Source organism: Dicentrarchus labrax, unplaced genomic scaffold (genome assembly GCF_905237075.1).
Source record: "Dicentrarchus labrax unplaced genomic scaffold, dlabrax2021, whole genome shotgun sequence".
Lineage (NCBI taxonomy): Eukaryota > Metazoa > Chordata > Actinopteri > Moronidae > Dicentrarchus > Dicentrarchus labrax.
The window spans coordinates 14,480,382-14,507,711 of NW_026136707.1; the positions used below are offsets into that span (position 1 = coordinate 14,480,382).

The 27,330-nt window shown below is 41.1% G+C and overlaps 1 protein-coding gene across 3 annotated transcripts in view; it reads left to right on the top strand.

Annotated features, from left to right (window-relative positions):
• The first annotated feature begins 2,139 nt into the window (after positions 1-2,139).
• aplp1 (amyloid beta (A4) precursor-like protein 1) overlaps positions 2,140-27,330 on the top strand; it is a 33,994-nt gene continuing 8,803 nt past the window's right edge. For all 3 annotated transcript variants that reach the window (XM_051405562.1, XM_051405563.1, XM_051405564.1), the window contains exons 1-6: positions 2,140-2,400; positions 23,167-23,346; positions 24,373-24,502; positions 25,996-26,108; positions 26,547-26,737; positions 26,831-27,132. In XM_051405562.1, the coding sequence (XP_051261522.1) occupies positions 2,335-2,400; positions 23,167-23,346; positions 24,373-24,502; positions 25,996-26,108; positions 26,547-26,737; positions 26,831-27,132 (982 nt within the window). In that variant the 5' untranslated portion in view covers positions 2,140-2,334. The remainder of the gene's footprint in view (positions 2,401-23,166; positions 23,347-24,372; positions 24,503-25,995; positions 26,109-26,546; positions 26,738-26,830; positions 27,133-27,330) is intronic.

Consider the following 27,330-nt stretch of genomic DNA (forward strand, 5'->3'; position numbering starts at 1 on the left):
GACATTTAAAAAGAAAAAACATCAGAAATGTATTCTATGAGTTCCACTTGGTCTGTGGTATATCCCCCATAATTTTCCTTCAAGGGGTGTACAAATAACATGCTATATCCTTATATATATTTACGGATGCATGTATATATAAATAGAGACCGTAGGCGTGAAGTCTCTAGTCTGTAGGTTTAATATTGGGGTTAAAGATCACTTTTGACGAGTTTTTACTAACTAGGTTTTACCAGTGCTGCAGCCATTTTCTATGTTTCAACTCTAGATGGCGCTGTGGGTGGCCCCAGCTCTATTAAAGGTGCAGACTAATTGGTACAGGTGTGGCGCAGAGCGAGGTATAAGGTGTGCCCAGGTCGGCGGTTGTTTTGTTTGTTGTAATTTAAGAGATAATTGAACTGGTAGGCTATATCCAACTTTAAGTTTAGACTTTGGAGAGGTTTTTTTTTTTTTTTTACACACAAGGACCATAAGCAGGCAATCAAGCCAGCAACGAACTCGAGTACTCAACGTACCAAACGGTGCGTCAACAACTAGCTCATCCAAAGTGCGCGCAGCACACTGTGACGCATGACGTTAACTGCCCACGGGTGAAATACCGTTTTTAGAGAGTCTCGGGTATAATCATGCTTCTCATCACACTATCCTTACATAAATAGTAAGCCGCAACACAACAAACAGGCTACCAGCTGACATGGAAAGGATAAACGTTTTATTCAGCCACCTGCTGCTCCTCCGTTTGGGTGACTTGCAGGCGAGTGGAAGTTGTTTTTTTCATTTTCATACCGTGTGTTCCCCCTGGTGACCATTTGTGGATGTTGCTGCCAAGATGAATCATAAAAAAAAAAAAAGAAAAAACAAGTAGAGCATTTAGGCACGGTAAATGGGGAAAACATGCGTCACAAATTCAAACATGTTGCCTGTATTTGTGTGAAGTGTTTACTGTATTAGTTCATAGATACATTATAATCAACATAAGGATTGCACAAAACAAAATAATGAAGTAAATGCCCTGATGCTTTACATTTACAGGGGTGCTTTACAGTATTTAGCTATTTCACATTTCTATTCATTTACTGATTGAGTTGTTCCTCAGTGCTCTAATAATGAGAGTAGGGTACAGTTCTGTAGGCTATTCGTTTTGTTGTTTATAGATTGTCCACTCTGCTAAATGGAAAAATATATTATGAACACCATTTAATGTAATGCGGCATCAGCACCATAAAATACAGTCCCAGAAATGAGAGTGAAGTCAACACCTCTCTATTCATATTTCAGAAAGACTGTATTTAATGAATGGCTGCTTCATCGGATTGCAGAAGAAGAGTTACTATTCTTCACTCAGTGTGTGTGTGTGTGTGTGTGTGTGTGTGTGTGTGTTCTTTTGCTAACAGTGCTGTTCAACCTTTTTGGCTTGTGAACTCCTCATCCCAGATTTGGCGTGGACACAAGTTGTGCGCAGCCCAACTAAAAACAGATTTCTACTTCTCAGATTGTTTAATTTTAAGTATTTTGAGAGGTTTCAGGTATCCAGCATGTCACAAGAAAATGACAAAAAATATAAATGAATATACACTAATATCTAAAACTCTCTAATATCTCTAATATCTGCACTCTACAGCCCTGCCATAAGTTCTGAGTTTAACTTGAGTTGCCTACCTATGAGTCTGATCAGTTGTTTTTTTTAATTGTTCTTAATGTAGGCCACTTACACAGAATCAGACACAATTGGTTTTATAACATCTAGTTGCTAATCGTGGTCAGATAGTGTGATGTGAAGGAGTATGTGTAGTTTTAAGAATTTAAACCCTTAAAGTTGTGTGGGAAAGACCTTACAGTTTCATTCTGGCACAGCTCCAGGATTTGTTCTCTTTGATTACATCACCATACAGTCAGTGTGTGTGCTGCTGAGCTTAAGGACACACCTATTTAAAATAAAACAGCTTAATAATGAGAACTATATATTTTCGGGTGGATTCCCCCTTTTAACTGACGCGGAAAAATCAGCAGGCGAGCCTGCATGCTCAGCCCCTCACCACCAGATGTCTCTGTTCACTAAGCCACAGCGAGGTCGCCATGAGTAAAGTCAGTGATAAATACCCGCAGAAACAGGGCTTGGTTCTGTCAGACTTCATCCACAGAAAATCCCAGGCTGCCATTGGAGAGCCCGTCGGCAGGACGCAGACGCAGGAGATATCGCAGGAGGGCTCCGACGAACGCGCAGTGCCCATCACTTCAGCTGATGTAACCAGACAGCTTATGTTGGAGTCAGTTTATTTTACAATAGCAACTTTGTCATAAAAAGAGGAAAGAAGGCTAAAAAAAGAAAAGAAAATGGGACATACCGCAATACCTATATTGATGGCTGTATTGTCCTGCTGCGTGTGGGAAAACGTCGAGGTAAGAGCAACACAATCTTGATCATTCCTAACGATGGCGCATTGCAATTGTACTGTCTTTCAGGCTGAGTGTCGAGGTTGATTCTTGGACAAAAGGCTGTATTTTACTTCATGTCGACGTTACACATGCCACGCATACAGTTGCCTCTATCTCCATATTGCTGACACGCACCCTTATCTGGGGCAGGTTTTAATTTGTAAATGCATCCTCGAGCACCGTCCTATGTCAACAAGAGTAATGACACACAGCGTCCACAAAAAAAGAAAAAATCTCCGTGATGGGGAAAAAGGATTTGCGATGCAAATGCTGTGATGAGATACGAATGGAAGCTCACACTCGCAGTGCATACATATAAGAGGCTTCATAAAGATGTGCTTTTACAGTATATTAGGCTCGCTGCGTCAAGTCTGGGCCTGTATGAAAAATGTTCCATAGGCCTTTGTTTTTTGTTTTTTTTAATCTGTTGAAGGATGGACATCAGATCCCATCTCGTTGCATCCCATCTGGCCTTGTCAGAGAAAGAAATCAGCTTGCATCCGTCCTTTTTTAGAGGAGTGGTGCAGCTCTTGAGCAGGATGGAGTCATGCATATTCAATTGCTGCTCTGTTGTACATTTGGTCTTCGTGAAAGAACAGTGAATAGATTAGAAAACTCCCAGTTTCTCACAGGGTAGAGTCATTTCCCACTATTATTAAATAGTCTTCTTCCCTATACCTGTTTTTAAATGTGTGGCCTTGAAAATGCATGTGTGAATAAACTGTTCATCCAAGAGGGCATGACTTTGATAAATCATTGGACATGCAGTGCGTGAGTGTGATACAGAGTGTACAGATGAGAGATACGGGGTCACCCTATTGGCATCTGTCTCTATCAATAGGTAGAGAGGAGATGGTGAAAGTCTGTTGTACAGAGCGGCAGATCAATGGGCCACCAGCTGCTCCCACCTTCCCTCCTCTCTCATCACGACTTCCAGCAGACATACAGTTTGATGGACTCAACCTTTATTTCTCAATAACTTTTCAGTCATCCATCATCTTCCTCCCCCCTGTTATAGAACTCAGGCATGAATTCTGGTTGGAGCGTGGGGCGTTTTGTGGTGTAGCAGCAGGGGTGGTGTTGGAGGTGCATGTGGAGGGGGGAGGAAGGGGGAGGAGGGAGGATGAGTCATGATGTCCCAGCTGGAGCTGTGGCTCAGGTCAAACGTACTTTTCCACCTGGAAATGAACGAATGAACCTGCTCCGGATGTACTATCTCAGCTAAAATATATCACTCTGTGTGTTGGTTGAGTCTCCCCAGTAAGAGGATTTGTGAGATGTTTATTTATTAGCCATCTTCCACTGTGAGTCTGTAACAGTCATAAAGCCTCTCCTTTCATTCTGAAATAATTTCACTTCTCTAAGAGCCTTAGTGGGATTACTGCTATACTGAGGAACAGGCTTTAGCTTCATACAAGGAGACCTGCCCATGAAGGTTTATGCTGAAGATTACGCTGTGAGAGGGTTGGCTGGCTGGATTACACTGTGGTATTAGTCCTAATAAAACTGTCAGCTTCCCTTAATTTACTCAACATTCATTCAGCTGAAATCAGTGAATTGGAGAAATTTGTTTTGATCTCTCTTTCATAGTGTAATATTTAAATTTGTTAGTGCATTGGGATAACGTCTGATCAGAATATAATCACACTTGTAAATTTAATTTCCAGACAGTGTTCCGGATTAGTAAAGCCTCAGTAATTTTTCAACTGAAATACAAATTCAGCATCATCCTGTGTTGTGATTTGACACATTGATGCCAGGTTGTCACATATGTCAAGTTGAGTAATGGCTTCCCAGGTATCTGAGCTGCAATAGCACTTACCTGTTACAGCACCAAAGCATTTAGCTAATGACACATTGAACAAAAGGTCATGCATGAACAGATGATAAAAACCACCACCTTCACGGACGGATTGTAAACTTGTATCATGTAGTCTGACATTCATGGATGAGAAGAAGTTGATTTCAATTTGTTGGGTTTTGCGTGTCAGTAGCCTTCATGTGGGTTATATGTGCACTTTCATCTTTGATACATACTGTATCATAATACTGTGAGATGATATAAATCTGTCAGCTGTCAGAGAGTTTGCCATGCCCTTTATACCACATTAGCTATCCCTTGAACACCTTTGAGCCGTGTAGGTCATTGTTGCAAATCAATGAGCAGGACTGCTTTATGGCAGTATAAGAGTCTTGCATGAAAGTGATGAAGCACTTTGATTTGTCAGGTATTTAATTTGATGGGTTTGTAAAAGAAAAAGGAAATCGTTATTTTATCCATGGACAATTTCTCAGCTGAATCACAATACAGTAGTAGTTATTTTTACTTTTACTTTTACCAGTCAACCTTTGGAGGTTTTGCCTTAAAAAGGTTATTTAAATGACTATTTCATTATAAAAATCGCTGCCAATTATTTCTCTGTTGATTGACTAATTGCTTAATCAACTAATCTTTTCATTTCTTATTATGATGTGAACTTATATATACCACTCAAGAGGGTTTTATCCCTATCGTGATGTAGTTAATCATTCTCATTCAAATGTATTGTCTTGGTTAAGACAGGGAATTCTAAATCTAGCAAATCCAAATACATTGTCACATAGACACAACATTTATTTAAAAGAACATCTAACATTGTCATTTAACATTCATGATCATTTATTTGCATCATTGTCTGCAATGGTCTTTTACAATCAGAGATATTAAAGAAACAGCAACTACTACTGTTCAACAAAATATCTAACAATTGACAAATTGATTTAATCCTGTGGTATATATCGTCATACCAGCCAGGCCTGCTCTGTAAGATCACACTGATACTGTGAATACTCATTTATCAACGGAACATAAAGGCAGACTGCAGCTCTTTTTTTTTCTGTAACAAACCCCCCACACAAGAAAATCTGATTTAAAGAAAGCAATCTTACAATGATTGTGCCTGTGTGTCGCCATATTTGATAAAAGGGGGGCTAGGGACTACAGGTATGCTCAGCTTAAGTCAACCAGTCCTGTATTTATCAAGATAAATGACTGCAGTGTGAACCTGAGCCTGAGCTCTATAGTCCAGAGAGGCTGCAGAAGAACAGTAATGGCAAACTCAGAAACAAACCTAGTGTATCTACAGGTTTCAGGAAATACAGGATGTCTGGGAAAGGAAGGAATGGGAGGGAGAGAATAGGGAAGGAAAGAGTAGAAGTACAGAAAGCACATTTTAGTTTGGCTGAAGATTAAATGAAAATGGTGAGTCACAAACAAAGTCCCCCCCCTACCACCACCACCACCACATCCCCACCAATAGCAATTTCAGGCCTTGTGCTGGAATACAGCCATACAGATTCATACACCTCCCACCCCCATCTGCCTTTCAATGCAGTAACACAAGAGGATTTGTTTAAAAAAAACAAGAAAAAAAGATAAGGACAACCAGATCTCTCTCTCTCTTTCTCCCCTCTCACACACACACACACACACACACACACACATGCAAACACACACGTACACACACTGTGCCCTACACTCACTTAATTAATTTTAGAGGCAAGAGATAATCGGGTTCCACTAATGGATTCCCGTGTGCTTGCTATTCTCTACTATATCCGTGTGCCAGTGGGCATAAAACGTACCGTTTTATTGTATCACATGTTTTTCCCCCTGTTCTCCCTATCTGGCTTCCTTTCCAGGGTTTTCAAGTGCAGCACACACACAGGACCTGGATTAAATCCTGCAGAGTCATTGTGAAATGAGAGCTACACTGTACTGGAGGAAAGGAGTGCTGTAAATGTGCCTTAGCAATTGAGCTGTTAGAGGTGACAAACTAATGAATGATAAAACAGTTCCTCGTGTTGTGCGGTTCAGATGGTTATTCGGCGTTGGGGATTCATTTTCTGTTACGCTGCTAGTTGTTTATAGTGTCTGGGATGGAAATGAAGAAAGTATACGTTTGTGTTTTTGTCTCCAGGCGTGGAGTTCATCCTCTGCTGAAAATAAATTGACATTAATTGCATATTTGCATGGCATCCTCCCGATAGGTTCAGGGAAGCTCTGCCAAAATCCAGATGATTCAATCTTGTCTTCTGGCCTTTCTGAAATCTTTCAAATTAATCATCTCAGTTGGAAAGGGGAGTAATTCCCAATTTGGAGTTTAATAATGTTTGCTTGCAGGGCTCATCACTTTAAGTCATCTCTATAGCCTGTCGTGTGTATCCTGATGCACTGCATTTGATGAGTTAATTTCTCTGGCTTCCAAGACTTTCTAGGTTACACATAATCAAGGGATAACAGAAGAAAAGCAGTTAGATTAAAGCTGCTTTAAGGGAAGATTACTTTACCTTTCATCATTTGCTTACTGAATGTTAGATAAAACATAGATGTGGATTCATGGGGCAGTTTGCCTTGAGTACTTTTGGGTCAAATATGGCCGCTTCCACCTGTGTCTGTAAAAGCTGAATCCTGGACGGGACTGTGTGGTTCAGATGTGTGCAAGTGTCCTCTGTGTGTGTTTGCACGTGTCATAAGTTTGTATGGTGTCACCTAGAGGGTTTGAGATACTAGCATAGCCATCCCGATCACATCCAGCCGTGGCTCCTCTCCAGAGTCTTGCAGGGCCGAGATATCAGTAAGCCTAATGGGTTGGATTTCTGCGGAAAAAGTTTGAATGCCAGGGCAAAGCGTGATGTTTCTTCCTGCCGCAGCCAGTGGGAGGTTTCAGAGGAGCCCCCCTTCGAAAAAACATCTGCAGTGTGGTGATAACACTTGTCCTCCATGTTCAGGAGGAAAAAGGGAGAGTGCAGTGAAAGAGATTGCTGGTGGAGAGAGAAGAGAGAGAGAGAGAGAGAGAGAGAGGGGATTGCCTTGGCACGGCGGATGATTTGAGAAACGGAGAGCGCGAGGGTGAAGGAGGAGAGAGAGTTTAAGTGATGTAGAGCATGTAGGATGTTATGTGGGTTGCAGGGTGGAGTGCATGCTAATGGAGGAACCCAGCCCTATTGCTACTCGAGCAGCTGGGATCCATATCTGTCATGTACATGTATTCACAGGTGGCCTTGAAACGAGACGAGGGGGCTTTTGGGGGGAGGGGGCAAAACCCTGTGGCCAGAGTGGAGCAGTGGGTTGTATGAAAGCAGGACTGCAAAATCAAATTTTCTTTAACGGCCTTGGCTGCAGGGTTTGAGAGAGTGTGGGGTTGTTGTGTCCACTGAGACTGATCAGGCCGGTATTAACATTCTACAGAAGAACACTGAAAGCTGTTGCAGAGAGAAACGGATGTAGTTTTTTGGCTGGTTGTTTCCGCTCTGCCATCATTTGCACAGCGTTGGCTACAAAACACAAAGCTCCATCAGAAGGACTTAAAGCTCATTTCTGTGACAAAGGTACAGTGGAATTGGTGGAAATCACTCACATACACACAATTAGGTCACACACTTACACTCACAGATAGCTCAGAAGTGCACACACACAGACGCACACATTCACCACACACTTGCTGCTTTATAAAGATGGCACGATGCAGAAGCTGCATCAATTATTGAAGGCTGTGGAAAGGTCTGGGCTCTCGCTTGTCGACGAGGCTTTGGCACTTGTCACGCATCCTCTCAACGCTCCGACGCCAGTCCTCTCTCTTCATGCTACCTGGTTTTTATGTACACCCCCCCCCTTTCCCCACCCTCCAGGTCTACTCCCCAGCCTCACTCTAAAGAAAACAAAAGAAAATCCCCACGCCTGTCTCCTCCTTGCTTTGGCCCCCCTCATCCCTCCTCTCTCTGTCTGCCCCAGCCTCCTCCGTTCTCCCCTGCCACATCCCAAAGGCACTCGTTACCCCTCCCCTACCCACTCTCCCAGACACTGCTCCTCCATCTGCCTCAGCAGCTTCCAGTGGCCAGTGACATCTTTTCACTTTCTTTTGATTGTTCTTGAATAATTCATGCTCCAAACTCACCCTTCATTTTTTTTTTTTTTATGCACGCGTTTATTCTTCATTCTTGATATTTTCAGACATCTGACTCTGCCTGTCTTTATTTGCATCTGCTCGTTCTCCATTCTCACTACAGCTCGCTAATGCACTTAAACAAATCATGTTACCATTATTTACTTGCAGTATGAACCAATCAGTTTTGTTTTCATTTGGCACATTTATTTTGTGAGGTTTATGTTTTAATTTGCCTGTTAGTTGCAGCCATTGTCACTTAATATATATACCATCAAACTATCTTTTAGCAATTTCCTACATCTCCCAGAATGCTTTTTGACAATCCTCCAAAGATAGCTTTGTGAACATGTTGCATTCAGTTTAAGTCCCCCTCCACTTAAAAATATGTGTTTCCTCTTTTCCTACAGTTGGATGTTTGAGCTTCACTGTGCAGGATGATGACAGTTGTATGTTCCCAATCTAGAAGGTTGTTTTCACATTCATCTGCTGAAAGTGGAAAGTTGACCTCAGATTTTAAGGGGTCGGCCTTCAAGCATGATTTGTCAATCTTGAATGTAAGTGTAATCTAGAAACTTGAAGCCACCAGTACACACATAGTGAGAATGGACATTTTTTGTCATGCAGGAAAATTTGCATATATTCTGGAATTTTTATTGAGGTGGAAGAAGTAGATGCCTTTTTAAGGATGTGTGACATATCTGAAACACATTATTTTTCCAAGCAAACTTTTACTAAGTTGAAAGATCATCAATGAATGCATTAATTACTAGTTTTTTGTTTAATATTTGATAGCGAAATTCAATATTTTTCCAAATATGGCAACCAAAATCACTGCTAGCAAGTGTTTTAATTTACCAGTGTTATTGATTTTGAAATAATTTGAAATAAATTATAAGCGTCTCTTTGTACAGATTGTCCATGTTTTCTCCTTGTGTGAGGGAGCTACGTAACATCCGGTATTAAATACGGTCGCAGAGAGCGGCAAAAAGTTAAAATATTTTTACTTTGAACGGCAATGCTGTCTACCTTTACTGTTGCCGGTATTCTCTGCAGGCCTCACCTAAGTTTACCATCCTGCTGTCATCCACTAACATGACATCCGGTTTGCCATCTACTGTTTGCCTGCTTCCATGTGAATGCAGCACATGTATTTCAAGATGGAATTTTTTGTAGGGGAGTGTGCATTTCCAGCAAAGGAGTCTCCCTTCCCCTGCGACAAAATGTTCCCACAGCATTTGACTTGATGCTCAGTATTTGGTAACCCCCAGCATAAAAACTTCCTGTATTTTATCTAGAATACACAGATGGTGTGCGCCTACTATAAACACCAAGGCTGGTGGTACAAACAGCTATAGATAACTAGTACATTCAGGTGCTGTTATGGCTGCTGTTAATCATAAGATTCAGCCAGTGATGGGGGGGCATCACATAGTATTTCATTGTTTTCTCATCTAAGGATCATTTTGCTTGCCAAGGCCAAGCTGTGCCAGTTAACAGCCAGTACTCTCCCCAGTTCAGCTGACAAATTGGATACTTCGCACAAGTCTAGTAGTGGCTTGGAAAAAGAATGTAATAAAAGGACAAAGCACAAATGGAGGTCCCAGGCCCCCGGTGAGGGGTCTTTTGTACAGATCGTCTCAATGATTAAACCATTTTCCCTTCAGTTGGACAGTCTGCGGAGACTTTATGGCCTGAGGAAATGAGATAACGCTAATATTTAATCTACTGAGTGATTCTGCAGCACAGACTGGCAGACTGCACAGCCAGCACACATTATCTCACTAGAGTGGCCCGGTCTAAAATAACACTGAGACAGCTAAAGCAAGACAGGACATGTCAGTCTGACATGATCTCAGTTATCATTATTATTTCTTGTCAGTGGATTTGTCGAAGCTTTCTACCACTACTGGAAATAGTAAGTGCTTGTGTTGAATATGATGCACACAGACACTTTAGATACACATAACTTCATATTGTTAAACAGAAGTATCGCAGTGCCTTCAAGCTTAATATTTGTTAAAAGCACTGGCTGGAACAGAAGTTGCACTTCCTTGCTGCTTAAGTTAACTTTAGGAGAAGTGATTTATCACTAACGTCTTGATTGACTCATTCTATGATAATCAGATGATCCAAATTTGTTCATGTCCCGTCTTTTGTAATAGTGGGTGTGAGTGTACGAGAAGGAAGTCTTGGAGGGAGAGACAGTTGAAGATGATTTAGAGCAAAATGGAAAGATAATCAGTTGTGTTGTAACATGCAGGCTGTTTGGCCCTGAAGCAGAGAAATCAGAGGGACATGTGCTGATCAAGTCAGCTACTGATTCACCACAGATTTACCAAGGCCAACTAGTGAGCAAGAGTGGGATCATCAGAAAGAATACAGTATAATGCTGTCACTGTTAATGGCCTAATAGTAATCAATACTATATTTTTTAACATTGTATATTGTATTAACTGTATATCTATATATATATATATATAGTTAATACCTTTGATGTATTACATTATATTACTGCTGCTGCCACTAACAGTCATTGTCTTCATTTATTTGCAATTCATTATTTAATCTAAAAGACAATAATGCCCTTTCACATTTTCCTAGAAATCAAACGTATTGATTTGAAAAACTTTGATTTGACCAACCAACAGTCCAAACCAAAGATACTAATTTACAGTTATATGAAACATAGAAAAAGTAGCAAATCTTTAACTTTTAAAAGCTAAAACCACAACATGATTATCACAAAAGTTGACATTAAATAAGTCATATTTAATTTTTGGATTTTAATAATGGTTATCAATTATATCATATGTGTACCCCTGCTGGCTGAAAGTCAGATGCAACCAGGACATTGTTGTTTGCCATAAATCAGATGAAAGTAATATTAATTCAATTAATTGTCATTATTGGTATAGTAGAAACATTTCTACAGTATTATAGGGGACACATTCAAGTTTTCGTCCAACTTAACAGGGCCCAGTATTGCATAAGTGGTTTAAGAGGCGTGTAAATACCCAACAGCCAGTGATAAGGAAAGCTAACTAACCATTAAGCTGACCATCAGCGACTTGCCGAGGATCAAAAGTCGAACCAAACATATGCAGACTCTTTCATGTGAAAAAGAAAGAGAGAGAAAGGCAGACTCATAACGAGCGAGATAGAGAGAGAGACTGAGTGACATGCTTGAAATTCTGTAGGGAACCAGTTGCTACGGTAACAGGGAAGGTAGCCGGCTCCTGTGGGTGGTGTTACCATGACAACCACCCTCAGTGGCTGAGTGATGCTGAGAGGGAGAACGTAGAGGAGAGGGCTTTAAAAAAAAAAAAAAAAAAGTGTGTTTACGGCTTCGATGGGAACGAGTGAGACAGATGAAGAGGACAGCAAGTGAGTGGACACACATGTTAAATGTGGGCGACACCCGCCGTGCCGCGTACTGTTTCATCAAGTTTGTCTGTAGCAGAACCTTGTTTTTTTTGGGGGTTTTTTCTTCGTACGAGTGGCAAGCCATTCCCTGCGGACCCGGCATTAGCTGTTCATCCTGCTGTTCATTAACAGAGCACCTCATTACCATGAGCAGTAGGCCAAAGATGCTGTGCAGGGCACTCTTAGAAACCTGGGAGGAGGTCATCCCCTCAATATGTCTTAGCAGCTTGTTGGGCTAAAACTGCCCATGCTGGGCTCTTTTATCAGTGGTGGTGTACATTCTGACCTCTCACTGGGAGTTAAAGACCAGTTTGTTCCCACTGTGGTGATACCACATGGCTCGGAGTTAAAGCAATGAACCAACATGTTGTGAAGTTGGGTTAAATGTAATATACATACCATTATAGTTAATGTGGTGTATAATGTGTTGTATGTGGTATGGATCTGGGGTCTCTGTCTCTAATAAATAACTAAATTATTGCGATTAGCTTTCTGGTCACACCCCCACCTCAACAAATATAGAATTATATTAATAAATACCACACACCACTCTGCCTCTACCCCCATTCTCTTTGTGAGGCTCACACAACATATATATATATATATAACCTCAAAGCCTCATTTCCATAAGATGCATCTGCTAGACAGGCTCCCAGGAGAGCTGGCATGATGTGATCAGAATTGTATATGTGCATAAATAAGAGACAGAAGGAAAGAGATATATGAATCTTTTAACCCCTATTCCCTCTCCATTCTCTTCCTCCTCTATCATCCCCTCTCTCCAAGATGTTGCTCCATCTTCTGCTGAAAGTCTCTACTTGATTTATTGTTCTGCCACTATACATGTGTTCAGTTCAGCACAGTTTTATTCATTTGACATGCTTCAATTTGAAAGAGAAAAAAAAGCAAGATATAGAATACAGCAGAAAGACAAGACAGAGGAGATCAGATTAACAGTTTCACATTTACATATCCAGCTATTAAAATGTAGACCATCAAATACTTGTAATTTCCTAAAAAGAATATGAGATAAACACATAATTTAAAATTAAACTTATAGGTTTCAGCTCTAAAGCAACGTAATGTGTTTCAAGGGATTTGCTTTACTTCAGGATCCTATTAAGTTTAAAGAACGCACTTAGCACAAGATGTTTATCTGTAGAGGATACTCAAAAAGTACATGAAGTGACAGGAAAGTAAAAGTAGAACTCAGTGGGGAGATGACATGTGGATCCAAAGGAGAATAACCAGGAAGAAAGACTTCAGTACAGATCGGCTGCAAAGACAACAGAGTCAAAGGCAGAGTGAGGAGCTTGAGAGGCAGCAAAGGCCGAGAGTGTGAGATAAGAAGGAAGCAGGAAGAAACGTCAGATCTTATTGATGCTGGTTGCCTGCTGTTTGAAAGGGAGACCGTAGAAATACAGTCTGTCCTCAAGTTGATCAATTATTACAGTCTTTTAACAAAAACATGCCCTCATTTAGGTTTTGAGATTGCCTAAAGCTACTTAAAACATGTTCAATGACATTATGTTGTTGCTTTAAGACCTCCTGTTTCGTCTTCCCCCTAAACAAAATACACACTTGTACAATACCTCACTCAACTGTAAAATAAAGTTGTAGTGTTTACGTCCTTCATCAACCTCACCCAACACACATGAACATGGAATGCCTGAGAGGAGCACAGCGTATCGTTGTTATTGCTAACTGTATTCAACTACCTCATGTCTCACTCATACATAGGTCTCCATACTAGATATATATATATATATATATATATATATATATATATATATATATATAACTAATCAACAAAGTAGGCTTTTGTGTCCTGCAGTGCTTGTTGCTTCAGTGCAGCCCTGGCCAACCTGACTTACCTGAATAAACTTTATACTGCTGGAAGTTTATTTTCCTTGTCTGTACATCCTTTGCACGGATTACCTTGATAAATCACTGTTATTTGCTTTTTGTTTGCGGGGCTTTCTTTTGCACTTGCAGTTAGTGTGCGGCTCTCCACCGCCTTGTCTTGCTTCCGACCAGGAGCTCAGCCCTGCCCGCAGTGAAACGTTGTTCCTGCACACAGCACAGTGACAGAGACACATACAAAGGAGAGAGTTGATGTCGAAGCACTGTGCACGAAGGTTTCACAAGTAAATACAATAGCAGGATCAGTATGAACTTTTTTGTTTGTAGCCTTTTCGACTTCTGTGTTTCTTTTCTTGCTTTGTTTAGCAGTGGAAACTGTTGTAGGTACAAGTGAAACTATACATTATTAGCTATATCTGCCTGGCTGGCAGGTAGATAGGTAGACAGGCAGGTCGGCCAGCCAATCATTTCAATCAGTCCAATTGATTTGTTTATGCATTTTAAAGGTTTTTAATGACGCACAAGAAAAGGCAACAATATTGTATAGAAATGAATCGTCATAGTGTTTAATACATTTCCGCTGTGACAATGTACGACATGCTCTTGCTAATAGAAATTTAAACCTTTGAATACTGAGGTATGACTAAAGCATTTTGAATGTATTTACCATATAAATACAGATTTGCAGAGCTTGTTTGCATTGTGTCAGTCTCAATCTGCCTGTAGAAAATCCCTGATTCAGTGGCAATTGTGTTGACATTAGGATGTTTCAGATGGACCTGCATTGCTCAAATCTCTGTTAAGCCTTTGATTCCTTCAATCCCCTGAGGTAGCATTTCAGCTTGAAATCATATCTGCAGACACACAGTGTTTGGCATTAACTTTTTGGCATTCCCATGTTGTGTTGCTTAACTGTGAAGGAGGTTCAGCAGTGTTATGTAACAGGAGAACTTCATTAACAATACCAGAAGATTAAATCATTTCAGTTTGGCTACGTGGAAGAAGTTGAATCTCACAGGCATTTAATGTTTTCAGACTCTCTGTTTTTCTGGCTGGATTTATGAAACATTATTACGCAGTTGTTTGTCTCCCACATATCTGCAGGAGGCGGTGGCATATAGAGGATGGTGAAAATGACCAACGATGCTTTGTGTTTTTTGTGTTTTCTGGAGAAAACATGCACAGTGTGGCGTCATTATGGTGTGTGACTCAGAAGAAGCATTTGTTGAAATGTGGGTGGAACAGAGAGGCGACATTCTGCCAACTCCATGCAACACAAGTATCACAATCACTTGCCTCATTTTGAATATTGCTTAATACAGCCTTTCCATGGAACTGGGAACACTACGCACAAAATCAGTTTTATGTCTGTGGGAGTTTCCTGTTTTGTTCATCTGATTGCATTGGACATTTCTGGCAAGCTTTATCACAGATTCTGCTGAAAGGCAGGATGTTTAAAAAAAAAAAAGCTGACGGGAAACATAGCTGTAATAATATTACTTGCACAATGGAAGTACAATTTAGGTGTGTGTGTATTATAGAGAGAAAGAGAATGAGAGAAGCAGGATGTGTGTGAATGTTGTGAACATGATATTTATCATCAGTCATGTGAGTCCCAGCTGGGAAAGGTGAAGTCTTGTCCTGTTGGTGTGGGGCTTCTGTTGAGTCCCATGGTGCTGTCGTACACCAGGGAAACCTGTATCCAGCTAAGGTTATGTTATTCCAAGAGGACTTAGCAACCTTTACATAAGAGAGAAATCTATCTCTTTCCTATTCCCCAGCTGCAACAGCATGTAGAGTGCTAGTTAAGATATAGGCTGAGACCTTGAGAAAGGACATGCCACTCTTACCTTTTATATACACAGACTCCAGTGGGCCCAGCACTGGGTAAATATACTCCTAAATAACCACAATCATGAAATGGTTGGCACAGCCAGCCTCCAGATCTATGGAGCCTCTTGCAGTGATGCCATCTGACGTGTTCTGTATTTTAGGCTATACTTGAAATTAAATCAGATATTTGGGAGCTGGTTTTGGCTGCTGTTTCCGACCTAGATGAACCCTGGTGATTATGGGGCCATCTGCTCCCAGTGTGCCCAGCTGGAGGCTGGGCCGCTGTAATCTGGACTGATGAAGCCTGACTTAGAGAAGGTTTTGATGTTTGCACATACACAACCAAAATCCTCTGTCATAATAGCTGTCAATCAAGTATTGAAATGAGGCATTCAGTTTAGTGTTCAATCAGTAACTTTACAGCTTTAATGTAGTTTACAGTAGGAAGCTATAGAACACGACATAAAACAATGCAATATTTTCCACTCTGCCCATCAGTCTCTTTTGAATAGAAAATTAATGGCTTCAATTAGCCATTAGTCAGAGATGTATAATGAGTGTCAATGTGCAGAGCTAACCTGCTGTATCCTCCTTTGTCCCCTCTGCACCATGAGAGCCTAGCAGACTAATGTTGCTAGTCTCTAATAAGTACATGCCACACCAGGAAGAGGCCTGATGGAGCCTATGAATAATTAATCAACATGATTACAATGATGAATGCTCCCAAATCTATCCGGCCATTTAGCACTGGCCTAGGGAGGGAGGCCAAACAGCAGAGTGTCAGGCATTGTGTGAAAGCTGTTAGGGAGGGAGAGGGAAACAAGAGGGATATCAAGGATAGGGTGGCTGGGGTGGATCGAGCTCAGCCTTGAGAGGAGGCGGAGGGATGGGCCCCCGAGAGCAGGAAGACACCCACTATTAGGCCATCTGTGCTGCAGAGAAACTCAAAGACATGCTCAGGAACGCCTGTTTGTGTGTATGTGTGTGTTTCATATGTGCATGGGTTATGCATCGATGAGGCCTATTTGTTTGTGGGCGTGTTCTCTACACGAGTGGTGGAAATTTGCCAGTCCACAGTGTTATACTAATCAGGAGCAATCCTGGCTAACCAGGCTTTTCACACCAGAAATGACAAAGCTTGTACTTTTCACAGCATAACTGCAGATAGCTTAATTGCATGTATCACCAACATAGCCTAATGGGATTTCTATGGAAATTGGAAAAAAGTGTGTAAACTCTAACAGCACAATTATTCAGAAGAAATGTGTAACTTACTTCTCCATGCATCTCTCAAGTACGTGAAGGTATGCGAGAATCCCTGCTGTAATTTCATAACTCCTATTCTATGGCATATGCTTAATGCAGTTATATTTCTGTCATGTTAATTTACAATATAATGTTGTCAAAGCAGTTGTTTTGTCGTATTGATGTTTGGTTGTTTGATTACTTTGTCACTACATGGTGTATTTTGGTAAGATGGGATATCCTAGATCCCTGTTGCTAAGTAGGGATTAGCTCCTCAGGGGTCTGATGTCTCTAGTTAATTATCAGATGTCAAGTAAGCTGCCTACAATATATCTCTGACCAAGGAGTCTGTGTTCATGTAGTAGTTAGTGTATTTTCAAGTTTACATTGATTTATAGAATACCTTAAAAACAAAATGAATATGTACCAGAGTGCTTCAAATAATATATGCACAGATATACACATGTACCTTGTTTTTACAAAAATACATGCACACAGGGAATTCACATCACATTGTTTAGAGCAGGTAAGGCAGAGGCCTGGGGCCATTTCCAGCCCTCCACCCCCATCCCTTCAGTCCTCGACATGATGTCAAAAATATATTATTGTAAAAAAAAATTCTAGTCGTTTCATATCAATTTAAACTAAAATAGCTCTTCATTTGTTGTTTGGCTGCGAACAACAAAGAAATAAGATTGCATGTATTTGTTGCGTATGGTGTGGGCCTCCTATACCAGCAGTGGCCCCAAACCAATTTGAGTTTGAGAGCCCTGATGTAAGCTGACAAAGGAAGTACTGAACAAGTAAATTATAGATAAATTAAACTCAGAGAAACATAAAAGGATTAAAGCATAATGAATCGCAATTGTACATCAAAGTGATATCAAAGGCCACTATGTGACTGTGCTTATACACATAACATGATATGTTGCTCTCTGCACTAATAGACTCTGCATCCACTTGAAGCCTCTGATGAATTTATGGCATGGTTCTCCAATGTACAGTCTTGGCAGCGACTTGTAAAAGGTGACAAATGATGGGTGGGCTCATCCTCTCTGCCTCTACTGCTCTGGCTTGCCTGCCAGGGCCAGGAGATTGCATCAGTACAGAGGATGAAGTCATCCTGCAACATAAGGGCGGAACAGGTGCTAAAAATTTAATTAGAACAGGGAGGAAGACGCTGAAGGAACATGTAAATGTACTGCCCTGGCCCAAACTCAGCCATGACTGACAGAAGTATTTATGCTGCAAGATCATATCTGTTGCAGGCTCTTATTCTGAGTGCTCCACACTGCAGCATAATTTCCTCTACTGGAGAGATATCTGTGAAAATATAATTAACCATTATTATATCTGCATCAACTGTTCCACAACTTCTGGTCCAGTGCACAATGTGCACTTGCCTCTGTGGGATCACTTAATTTCCTTGTGATGCTTTCTGTAATGGTGAGGTGCACATGTGATAACACAGTGAAGCAGCAGTCAGTAAGCAGCAGATATGGAAAACCCAAGCAGAGAAAAATAGAATATCAAGGGAGCCAGTGAAAAGGCAGAAAGCCAATCGATGCTTAATATCACCAGGTCGTTATTAATGATGCAGCACGCTCTGCAGTGGGGAGCTGTCAGGCTTCTGGGCTGTTTGCCTGTTCAGCCTCATCAGCACTATGACATGATATGTGGGACTCGGGATGGTTGAACAGCACTTCCTTACCAACCTCTGAAACCCCCTGCCCCCTCTACGCTTGCAGAATGTACTGTACAGAGATGCTTTAGTACACAACAGTATTTTCTCACTTAGACATGGAGAGGCTCTGCAGCCTGTCCTTTACTGGAGAAGAAACATAATTGTTGACAGATTGTGAAGCATTATTGTGAAGCCAACTGGATCAGTGTGCCTCAGCTCCTGATGGAGACTGAGAATGTTCAGAGATTTACACTTTCATGCTCACACCGCAAGAGTTTTAACACTCTAAAGTCCAACTGGCAGCAAAAAAGGAAAATTACGTGCCATCGAGACACTGAAAATCTTTGACCGCATGTTTGTCAGTCCAAAAGGAATTACAGCTATAAACTGTAAGTATAAAATATGGACAAAACAGCTTAATCAAGGCACAAGAATGTGATTCATTCACTGTAGCAAAAGCTATTTTTAGCTGTGAGTGAAAGCCTAATCCTTCACAACAGAGGACTATGTCTGTGTCTGTTTAATCTGTATTTAGTGAATACAGCAGTGTGTCTACTGAAGACCTCAAAGCTTTGAGAGAAGAGCACGTTTTCTTCTTTCAATTTTTATAACCATTACCTAAATGTTTTGTCAAAGTTTTGGTTAAATTAAGAAAAATAATTTAAAAAAAAAGTTAAAGCACATATTCAAATAATGTTCAGTAACATTGAATACATGAATCATCTACACTTCCGCACATTAGTTTAGCATGTTAGCATGCTAACATTTTACTAATTAGCACTTAACACAAAGTGTAGCTGAAGCTAATGAGAATGTCATTAGTTTTGCAGATATTTTGTAATAAACCAAAGTATGGGATAAATTAAATTTTTGACCTGACTTTGGCACTAGAAGAAAAGTCAGGGTTTCACCAAAGTCATTACAATATACCGTCTGGGAACCATGTACGTCTGTACCAAATTTCAAAAACAGGAAGATTCAGGGGATCACAAAGTCAGTAGGCTCATCCTCTGGGGCCATGAATGTCAGTACAAATATTTAATGGCAATCCATTCAATATTGGTTTGGATATTTCAAGCCGGTTCAAAATGGTGGAATGACTGGCAGATAGGCCGACACTGCCATCTGAGTCATGCTGATTGCATGGCATAATGCATTATTTATTGTGTTACCTATTCACCTTCGGTGCACTAATAGGTGATATGGGAGACAATTTGTTGTGTATGGTCTGTATGACCCAAAGCTTAGAAACTAAAGTAGGCCTATGCAACAGAAAGAAGTGTGCAGACAGTTTGATTTGTTTTTATTGTAAAAGACACTTTACATAGTTGCACATTAACTTCCCAGCTCTGTTTTTGTCTCCTATCCACAACCTCTCCAGACATTATTTTTCAATTGACTGTTGTTATCAGGTATACTCTGCTCTTGGTTGCCATTTAAACAAGATTAGCAACTTGGCAGATCCTCTCCACTGTCCCAGCACATGGCACATACATATTTGTGCAGTTATGTCCTGGCTGAGCTTCAGATTGGATATTGGAGTTGATTTGACAGAAATACTAAGGATATGTGATCTAGGGCTTAAGAAGGATAGACCCAATGCAATAAATTAGTGTAATACAGTCATTAAGGTCCCATTTGAATAAATCTGATCAAATAAAGAAAGCAAATGAAAACAGTACGTTCTTGAAACAAGTACAGTTAACAACAACATTCACTGGAATGAAATCAAGCTTTTCTCGTCATGCCTGGGTTCAAGCACAGTCTTGCCAGATGTTTCCCAGACTTCTTAGTATTGTTTTTTTAACTGATTTCACAAGTCAGTGTATTTTCTTATGAAAAAGAGGCCCACAGTCTGACCAATCTTCATTATGCACAATTTCTATCTGGCAACTGATGGATCTTAAAATTATTCTCACCATTTTGGGGTAAGGATAAAAAGAACTGATGGATACTGACAACAGTTTTTGTTATTTCTGTGAAAATACAATGCCACAGTACAATGAAACACCTACAGAGGCACTGTGTGGTATTCATGTGACGTCAGCCACTGAGTGATGTTTGTGTGATGCTCTCGCTTTCTGTAGCGGCGACCAGCATATGGAGAATCATACTCCAAACTGGGTCAAAAACAAGCAGGTGTCCTGCTACCATGGAGGAACAAACCCACAGAAGTGTACATCTTAAAACAGTGTTTTTTTTTATTGGGGGTCATCATGAGAAGGAGATCTAATCTGGTCGCAGATCAGGCTGGAGATTAGATGTGCAGCCTTGCCGTGCTGGAGGTCAGGGCCTCAGGCTCCTGATGGACTACTATTGATTGGGGGGAACGTGGCGATACAGTTGCAGTCGCTCAGCATTGATTTTCTGCAAGTGCAGTAGTGGAGAGCAGGCAGAATAAGAGAGCTAGACCAGGGGGAGCTGCCAGGTTATCTTCTCAAATATCCGGAAGTTGTTTTTTTTCTTTTTTTTTTTTTTTTTTTGTGGCACTGACCTTCCCTGAGTCAAAGAGATATATCTGTTTAGACATTAGCTCAGCAGCTACGCTAGATAGACTGTTTAAGCAGCTTCAGCAGTGTTTGCCTGTGCTTTTTCAACAATACACTTAACCAGTAAAAAGCTCCAATTCAGCACATTCAATAATTAACACAGTCATTCCATTCCAGAGAATATAACATGTGTGTGTGTGTGTGTGTGTTGTGTGAGAGAGAGAGAGAGAGAGAGAGAGAGAGAGAGAGAGAGAGAGAGAGAGAGAGAGAGAGAGAGAAACTAAAATTCAAAGGGTCTAAATTAAGATGTTGTTTGTATACTTATTACTAATCATAAATCAACAGTTTTCAAATACTAAGATTTTTGAGTACAATTTCCATACCTTCTAAGCAGCCATTGTTTCCATTCATTTATCTGTGGGGTGATCATTAACTTGCAGGGACTTGAAACTTGCTTAAGATGACTAATCCATCACAGCGGGGATGTCAGGAAGTGCTGACAGCCAAAAACAGTGTTGCAATTTTATTGAAAACCCAGAAGGGGGGGGGGTATTATGTCCTAAGCAGATACACATTTTTTTAATCTAAGCATGTGATTTTCAGCCACACATAGCACATGTTGATAATTTAAGAAACATTATGTTAACAACCCATGACCCTGAAAGTGGTTTAGAAAAGAATGAAAGAAAGATTCATTGTGATGATCACCTGTCTCAAGCAACTTTGTATGCCTCTATTAATTGATTTTCAAACAATATTGAAATTAACTGAATAAGCAGTGGCTATACGGTAGGAAAATCATTCATGAATCTAAAAAAACTCTGCTTTGGGAAATGGTCAGCAATAATGAAAAGTAGATCCGCAATTTGTAAGAAATCTGCTAGGACACGCAGAAACACAAACTCCTCTTAGCGTAATTATAATGCACAGACTGCTCAGGGCTTATTATATTTATTGTACATTTACTCAAAGGGTTTTATATATTTATTTTATTCCGTATGAATTTTAATTAAGACTTCAAACACTTGAGCTCCGGTCAGCCAACGCAGGGCTTTCCTTTGATCAGGCATCACTCTCCCAGATTTTTTCTCCTCCATTTCTTTCCTTTGGGCAACTTCCTTCTAATTGGCTCAGCATCGCTCGTCTTGTCTGTCGTCAGTAGGTCTAACTCTCTGTCTGTCAGCGCAGATGAAAGGATATGAGCTATACATAGGTAGCTCCGGGGTGCGGGATGCCTTTTTGATGAGTTTTAGGGTTGGATGGTAAACATTATTGCATGTTCTCTACCATGAATGTTACTGTCAAACCCACACCCACATCTTTTATTTGAGCTAAGTGAGCCTGAAGGAGACTGTGTGTGCACGTCTTCGGTAAACAACTCATCCAGACATGACTCAGTTATTCAGGGGAACATGATATACTTGTACATCCCATGGTTCTTGAGGCCTCACTGTTGTTTTGTTTTTCCGAAAAATCTGTTTTGTCTGTTAAAGTAGATGATGTCCTTCCCTGTGCTGTTTATAGAGCTTTTTCCTCCCTACCTAACCCCTCCCCTCCTTTATTCCTCCCTGGGCTCTCTCTGTCTCTGTGCTGTGTGTTAATGTAGTGAAGTGGCCCATCGGTCAATGAGCTTGTATTAACACCTGACTCCCAGCCCTAGCTGCTGTTTGTTCCTCTATGTGGGGTCCCCTGGGCCCTCCCCCAGGCAGAGGCAACATATCCCGTGATCAATAACAACATCCTAGAAGGCTGGAGGGGAGGGTGGAGACAATCTTTTACATACTCTTGTATATCTTGCTATAAACCTTCCTCTTCATCCACCATCCTTTCATTCTTTTGTCAGCGGTCAATGCTGTCAGCAAACAGGGAGCGTAGGCCACCAGTCGACAAGTCAGACTTTTTATTGGCTCTTCTTGTCAATCACTCCAGGGTTATTTCAACAGCCTTGTATGGATCTGTTCTGAATTTTAGGTTTGCCAATATTCTCTTGAAGCTTGCAGTGTGCACTCAGTTCTCCTGTGAATTAGCTTCCTCTTCCTTCCTCTACATTCTCACTTCTCTGTTTCGATCTTTCTCCCACTCGCAATCTTGCACCCTGGCTTACACTCTGGGTCTAATGTTGGATAGTGCTGGAGTGCATTTAGGAATGATCTGTGGTCTACCCACCCTGGATTAGCTTCAAACACAATATTATGTGCCACTGCGTTCGTATCGACTCCTCCTCACCTCTCATATGTCCCCCCTCTCCCCCCCTTGTGCTCTCTAGGCTCTGGCCATGACTGAGGTGAACGGTCCAGGCCCCCAGGTGGCGGAGCCGCAGATTGCCATGTTCTGCGGCCGTCAGCTCCTGCGCATGAACACACAGACTGGCCAGTGGGAGCCGGATCCTCAGGGCCGCCAGGGCTGCTTCAAAGAGCCAAGTGAAATCCTGTCCTACTGTCAGGAGGTAGGGACCCGAAGCTTGACGTGAACATGAACTATTGAACACCATTCTGGATCTCTATTTCTAACAGTAACATTATCAAAATCTGAATCACCCTTAATGGCAAAGTAATCCAGAACCTGTTTTGAAAGAATGTAGCATGCAACAGGACACTGCAAAAGATTTAGGAAAATCAAGTTAAACTTCATATTCTTTTTCTCTAATTTGGTTTGTCCAATACCTGTCATATAAATCTATATATTTAACCATATATAGTGAAGTGATGGTGGCCTGTTGGAATATTTCAATATTTCATTTATCCCACCATCCACTTTTCCTCCTCTTGTTACCTGATATGTGTACTCATTAACATTTACTGTAACCAATGGTACACATACTCTCCAAACACTCCTCCTTCAGAAATATATATTTGAAATAAAGACAGCCAAGCGCCATCTGGAGGTCACAGTAGACATTGCTGCAGAGAGCAGCAGCCATGAGCCTGAACTGACTGTAATGCGATTAGCTGACAGTAGTGTATCTGTGATGGGTTTTACACAAAAGCCTCCCTTTTTTCCTTGACATTTATGAAGAAAGCTTTTTAATGTGCATTCAGACTGTGGGACAGTGACATTTCTCTCACTATTAAACCTCATTATGCATTTGTGCTTCAAATTATTGGCCTAGATTTTAAATGAAAGTGAAATTGGAAATATTAAGAGACAAGAATGCTCTTTGATATGAATGAATGAACTTCAGTATGCCATGTCTAACGTGGCTTAAGACAAAGGCCTTACACAGCTTTGTGTAAGTAGTTAGAGAATATGTTGCATGACTCTTTCCCTTGTTAGTCTTCTCCCCACTGACTGTGCTCTCCCCCCTCTTCTTCCCTGATCTGATTATTCGACCCCTCCCAACCATTCCCCAAATATCTTCCCTAACCAACCGTTCCCTGTCCACTGCTCCTCTTGTCTTCAATCCCCTCTGTTCTGCCCATCCATCTATTTGTCTCTGTGTCTCTGTTGTCTCTGCATGTACCTGTATGTCCAGATGTACCCAGCACTTCCGATCTCTCATATAGAGGAGTCAAAAAGACCTGTCACCATCCCCAACTGGTGTAAGAAAGGCTGGGGCCGCTGCCAGACACACCCTTTCATAGTCCTGCCCTACCGCTGTCTAGGTAAGAACATTACACCTCACTGCCATTAAGAAATGACACTACTAAGAATACATATGTTTACATTTTCTGTGTGTCCTTGTAGAAAAAAAAACCTCCTCGAGTTGTGAATGAGGAATAAAGAAGCATCTTTTTATATCTATAGACTGACTGCGTCCTTAAGGTCATGCCATCTGTTTCATAAAATACGATTATTTTAAGCATTTGGGCTTTCTTATTAGTGAAAGTTGAAACATAAGAGAGTGGGGGGGGAGACAGGGGATGACATGCAACAAATATTATTTGCTTTATTTCAAAGAGTTGAAAAGATATGAAGATATTGATATCATTTTCGTGTCTGTCCATTTAAAAATGAAACTACAACCAGCAATTGGTTAGCTTAACTTAGCACTAAGACTGAAAATGTGAGAAACTGCTAGTCTGGCTCTTGTGTTTCAAACATGAAAAGCACAATTTTTGTGCCACATATGACTTTCCATTGATTTAATATCTGGCATTCTAGTACTACCATTACCTTTGCATGTGTCCCAGTGCCACAGCTGTGTGCTTATGTTAGTATTAAAACTGTAGATAAGTAGTGATACAAAGCAGGATGTTCAGTTTAACAGAATTGGCCATGCCTGCTATGAGCCACCAGAGGGACAGATAGACTAATAATGGATGATTGAATGATTGAGTGAGTAATGAACAGTGAGTCACCCTGGATTCATGTTGCATTTTGGTTTGTATGCACAGCGCCGTAGAACTGGCTTGTTGATTTCTACTGTACTGCCTGTTGTGTGGGTGAACACTTTCCTTTATGCATGAGCCCTGAAGAACAGCGTGCAGTAGTAGTACTGTATAAAGAAAGCGGTTTGAAATGAATATAAAATATAAACTAGAAGACCTCTTCTTCATTTCTGTATGCTTTGTTGTATAAAACAAAGCAGTCATCTGCATTTATGATCTTTGTAATAAATGTTTTATCTTCATTTTAAGCAAAGAACACTTTTACTTTATGTCATTAACTTACTACTGTAGCTGCAGTTTGTCTGTTCAATGTGCTTTTGCACATTATACATTCATTCTTTCTGTCAGTTCACATCAGTATCACATAGCTCATAGTTCAGAAATGGAAATGGAATATAAAATTCATAGATATGTTTTCATTAGTGTATGATCACATGAAAATAACAATCATGTTTTCGTTACCTTAGAATGAGCCATTTCTGTCTACAAATGCCGTGGGTCGGCTTCTGTGGAGGCCACCATGTTGAACCGCGATGCTCAGAACAGACAAACCGAACACTGGCTCTAGATAGGGTCGTTCGCGTTTTTTGTGCATTTTGCAACCACAGTAGTTCCTTCCCTCCTGGTGTGAAAGGGAGGGTGAAACAAGTGAGCTCCAATCTGCAACTACACCGTTAGATGCCACTTAACCCTACACACTGAACCTGTAAAATAATCGTACTGCTGGAAGTTAAACTGACCTCCGCTTTTCTTCAATCCTGCTGCAGAGGGTGAGTATGTGAGCGAGGCCCTGCTGGTGCCCGACCGATGCCGCTTCCTCCACCAGGAGCAGATGGATGCTTGTGAGAGTTACGTGTACTGGCACAACATCGCTAAGGAGGTGAGAAGGGCAGGGAAAATAGCGTTTGAACAATTTTTAGATGCTTAAAATTGTACGATGGAGGCCTGTGAATAAGGAAGAGAAACGTTTACAGCTACGTTAAAGCAGACGGTTGATTTTTATGAGACTTTCGACTGGTGTATTTTTTAAATGAATGAACAATAAACTTTCCAGAGCACATTTAAAACCTCTTGGTTTGCCAGCCCTAACAGCAATAGCAGGCTAGACCAGACAAGTCTGCACAGTGGTGGTGCATCACATCATGCTTCATCAGTACGCCTACCTAAGGTGTTTGTTACAAAGCAGGAAGGTGGCAGAGTTCAAGCTTTAACACTTCCTTCATATCACCATCAACTTTTTCTATTCAGAGAGAAGAAACTCAAAATTATCTCTTGTTGCATTTAGAATTTACAGTATTTTATGCACCTTTTCTCTTAGGAATGCACTGAAGACAATCTGGAGCTCCACAGCTACGGGATGCTGTTGCCATGTGGAGACAATTTCCGGGGGGTCGAGTACGTGTGCTGCCCAGGCCGAGGGAGCTCCAGTGGTAAAGGAGAGACGGAGGAAAGAGACGTCCCTGCTGGTCACACACTCACACCGCAGACCAGTGGAAAACTAAATTCTGTGTAAGATGATTCAGCTCGACCTCATACAGATTTTTAAAGATAAGAGATTGGGTGTTAGTCATTTGAGTAATGACTGTTTCCACCTCTCCACAGCACCAAAGTGACAGCCCCGACCCCAAGCCCCTCTCCTGACACGGATGTGGACGAGGCCGATATGGAAGAGGAGGATGATGAGGTAGTGGAGGAAGAAGAGGAGGAAGAGGAGGAGGAGGAAGTTGATGAGGAGGAGGCGGAAGAAGAGGAGGAAGAGGAGGCAATAGCTGTAAAAGATCCAGAGGAGTATGAATACCCCATCGACTCAGGTCCCTACCAGACATCAGACTATCTGGACTCCTACTACTATGAGAAAAGCCACAAACCTACCACCTCTGCACCTCTGATGAAGAGAGACAGCTGTGAGTGTCCCTGGTTTTAAAAAAAGTCTGATTGTTTATTTGCTGTGGTTAACAACTCAAGACTAAAAAGCTGCTGATAGCGTCACTCCTTCTTTCTCGGTCTACTCTAGTTTCCAGTGCACTTCTCCTGCCTTTAATCAGCCTGTAATGGAAGGATAGCTCTGTTTTTTCCCAACACTACGTCCATACTCATGCACC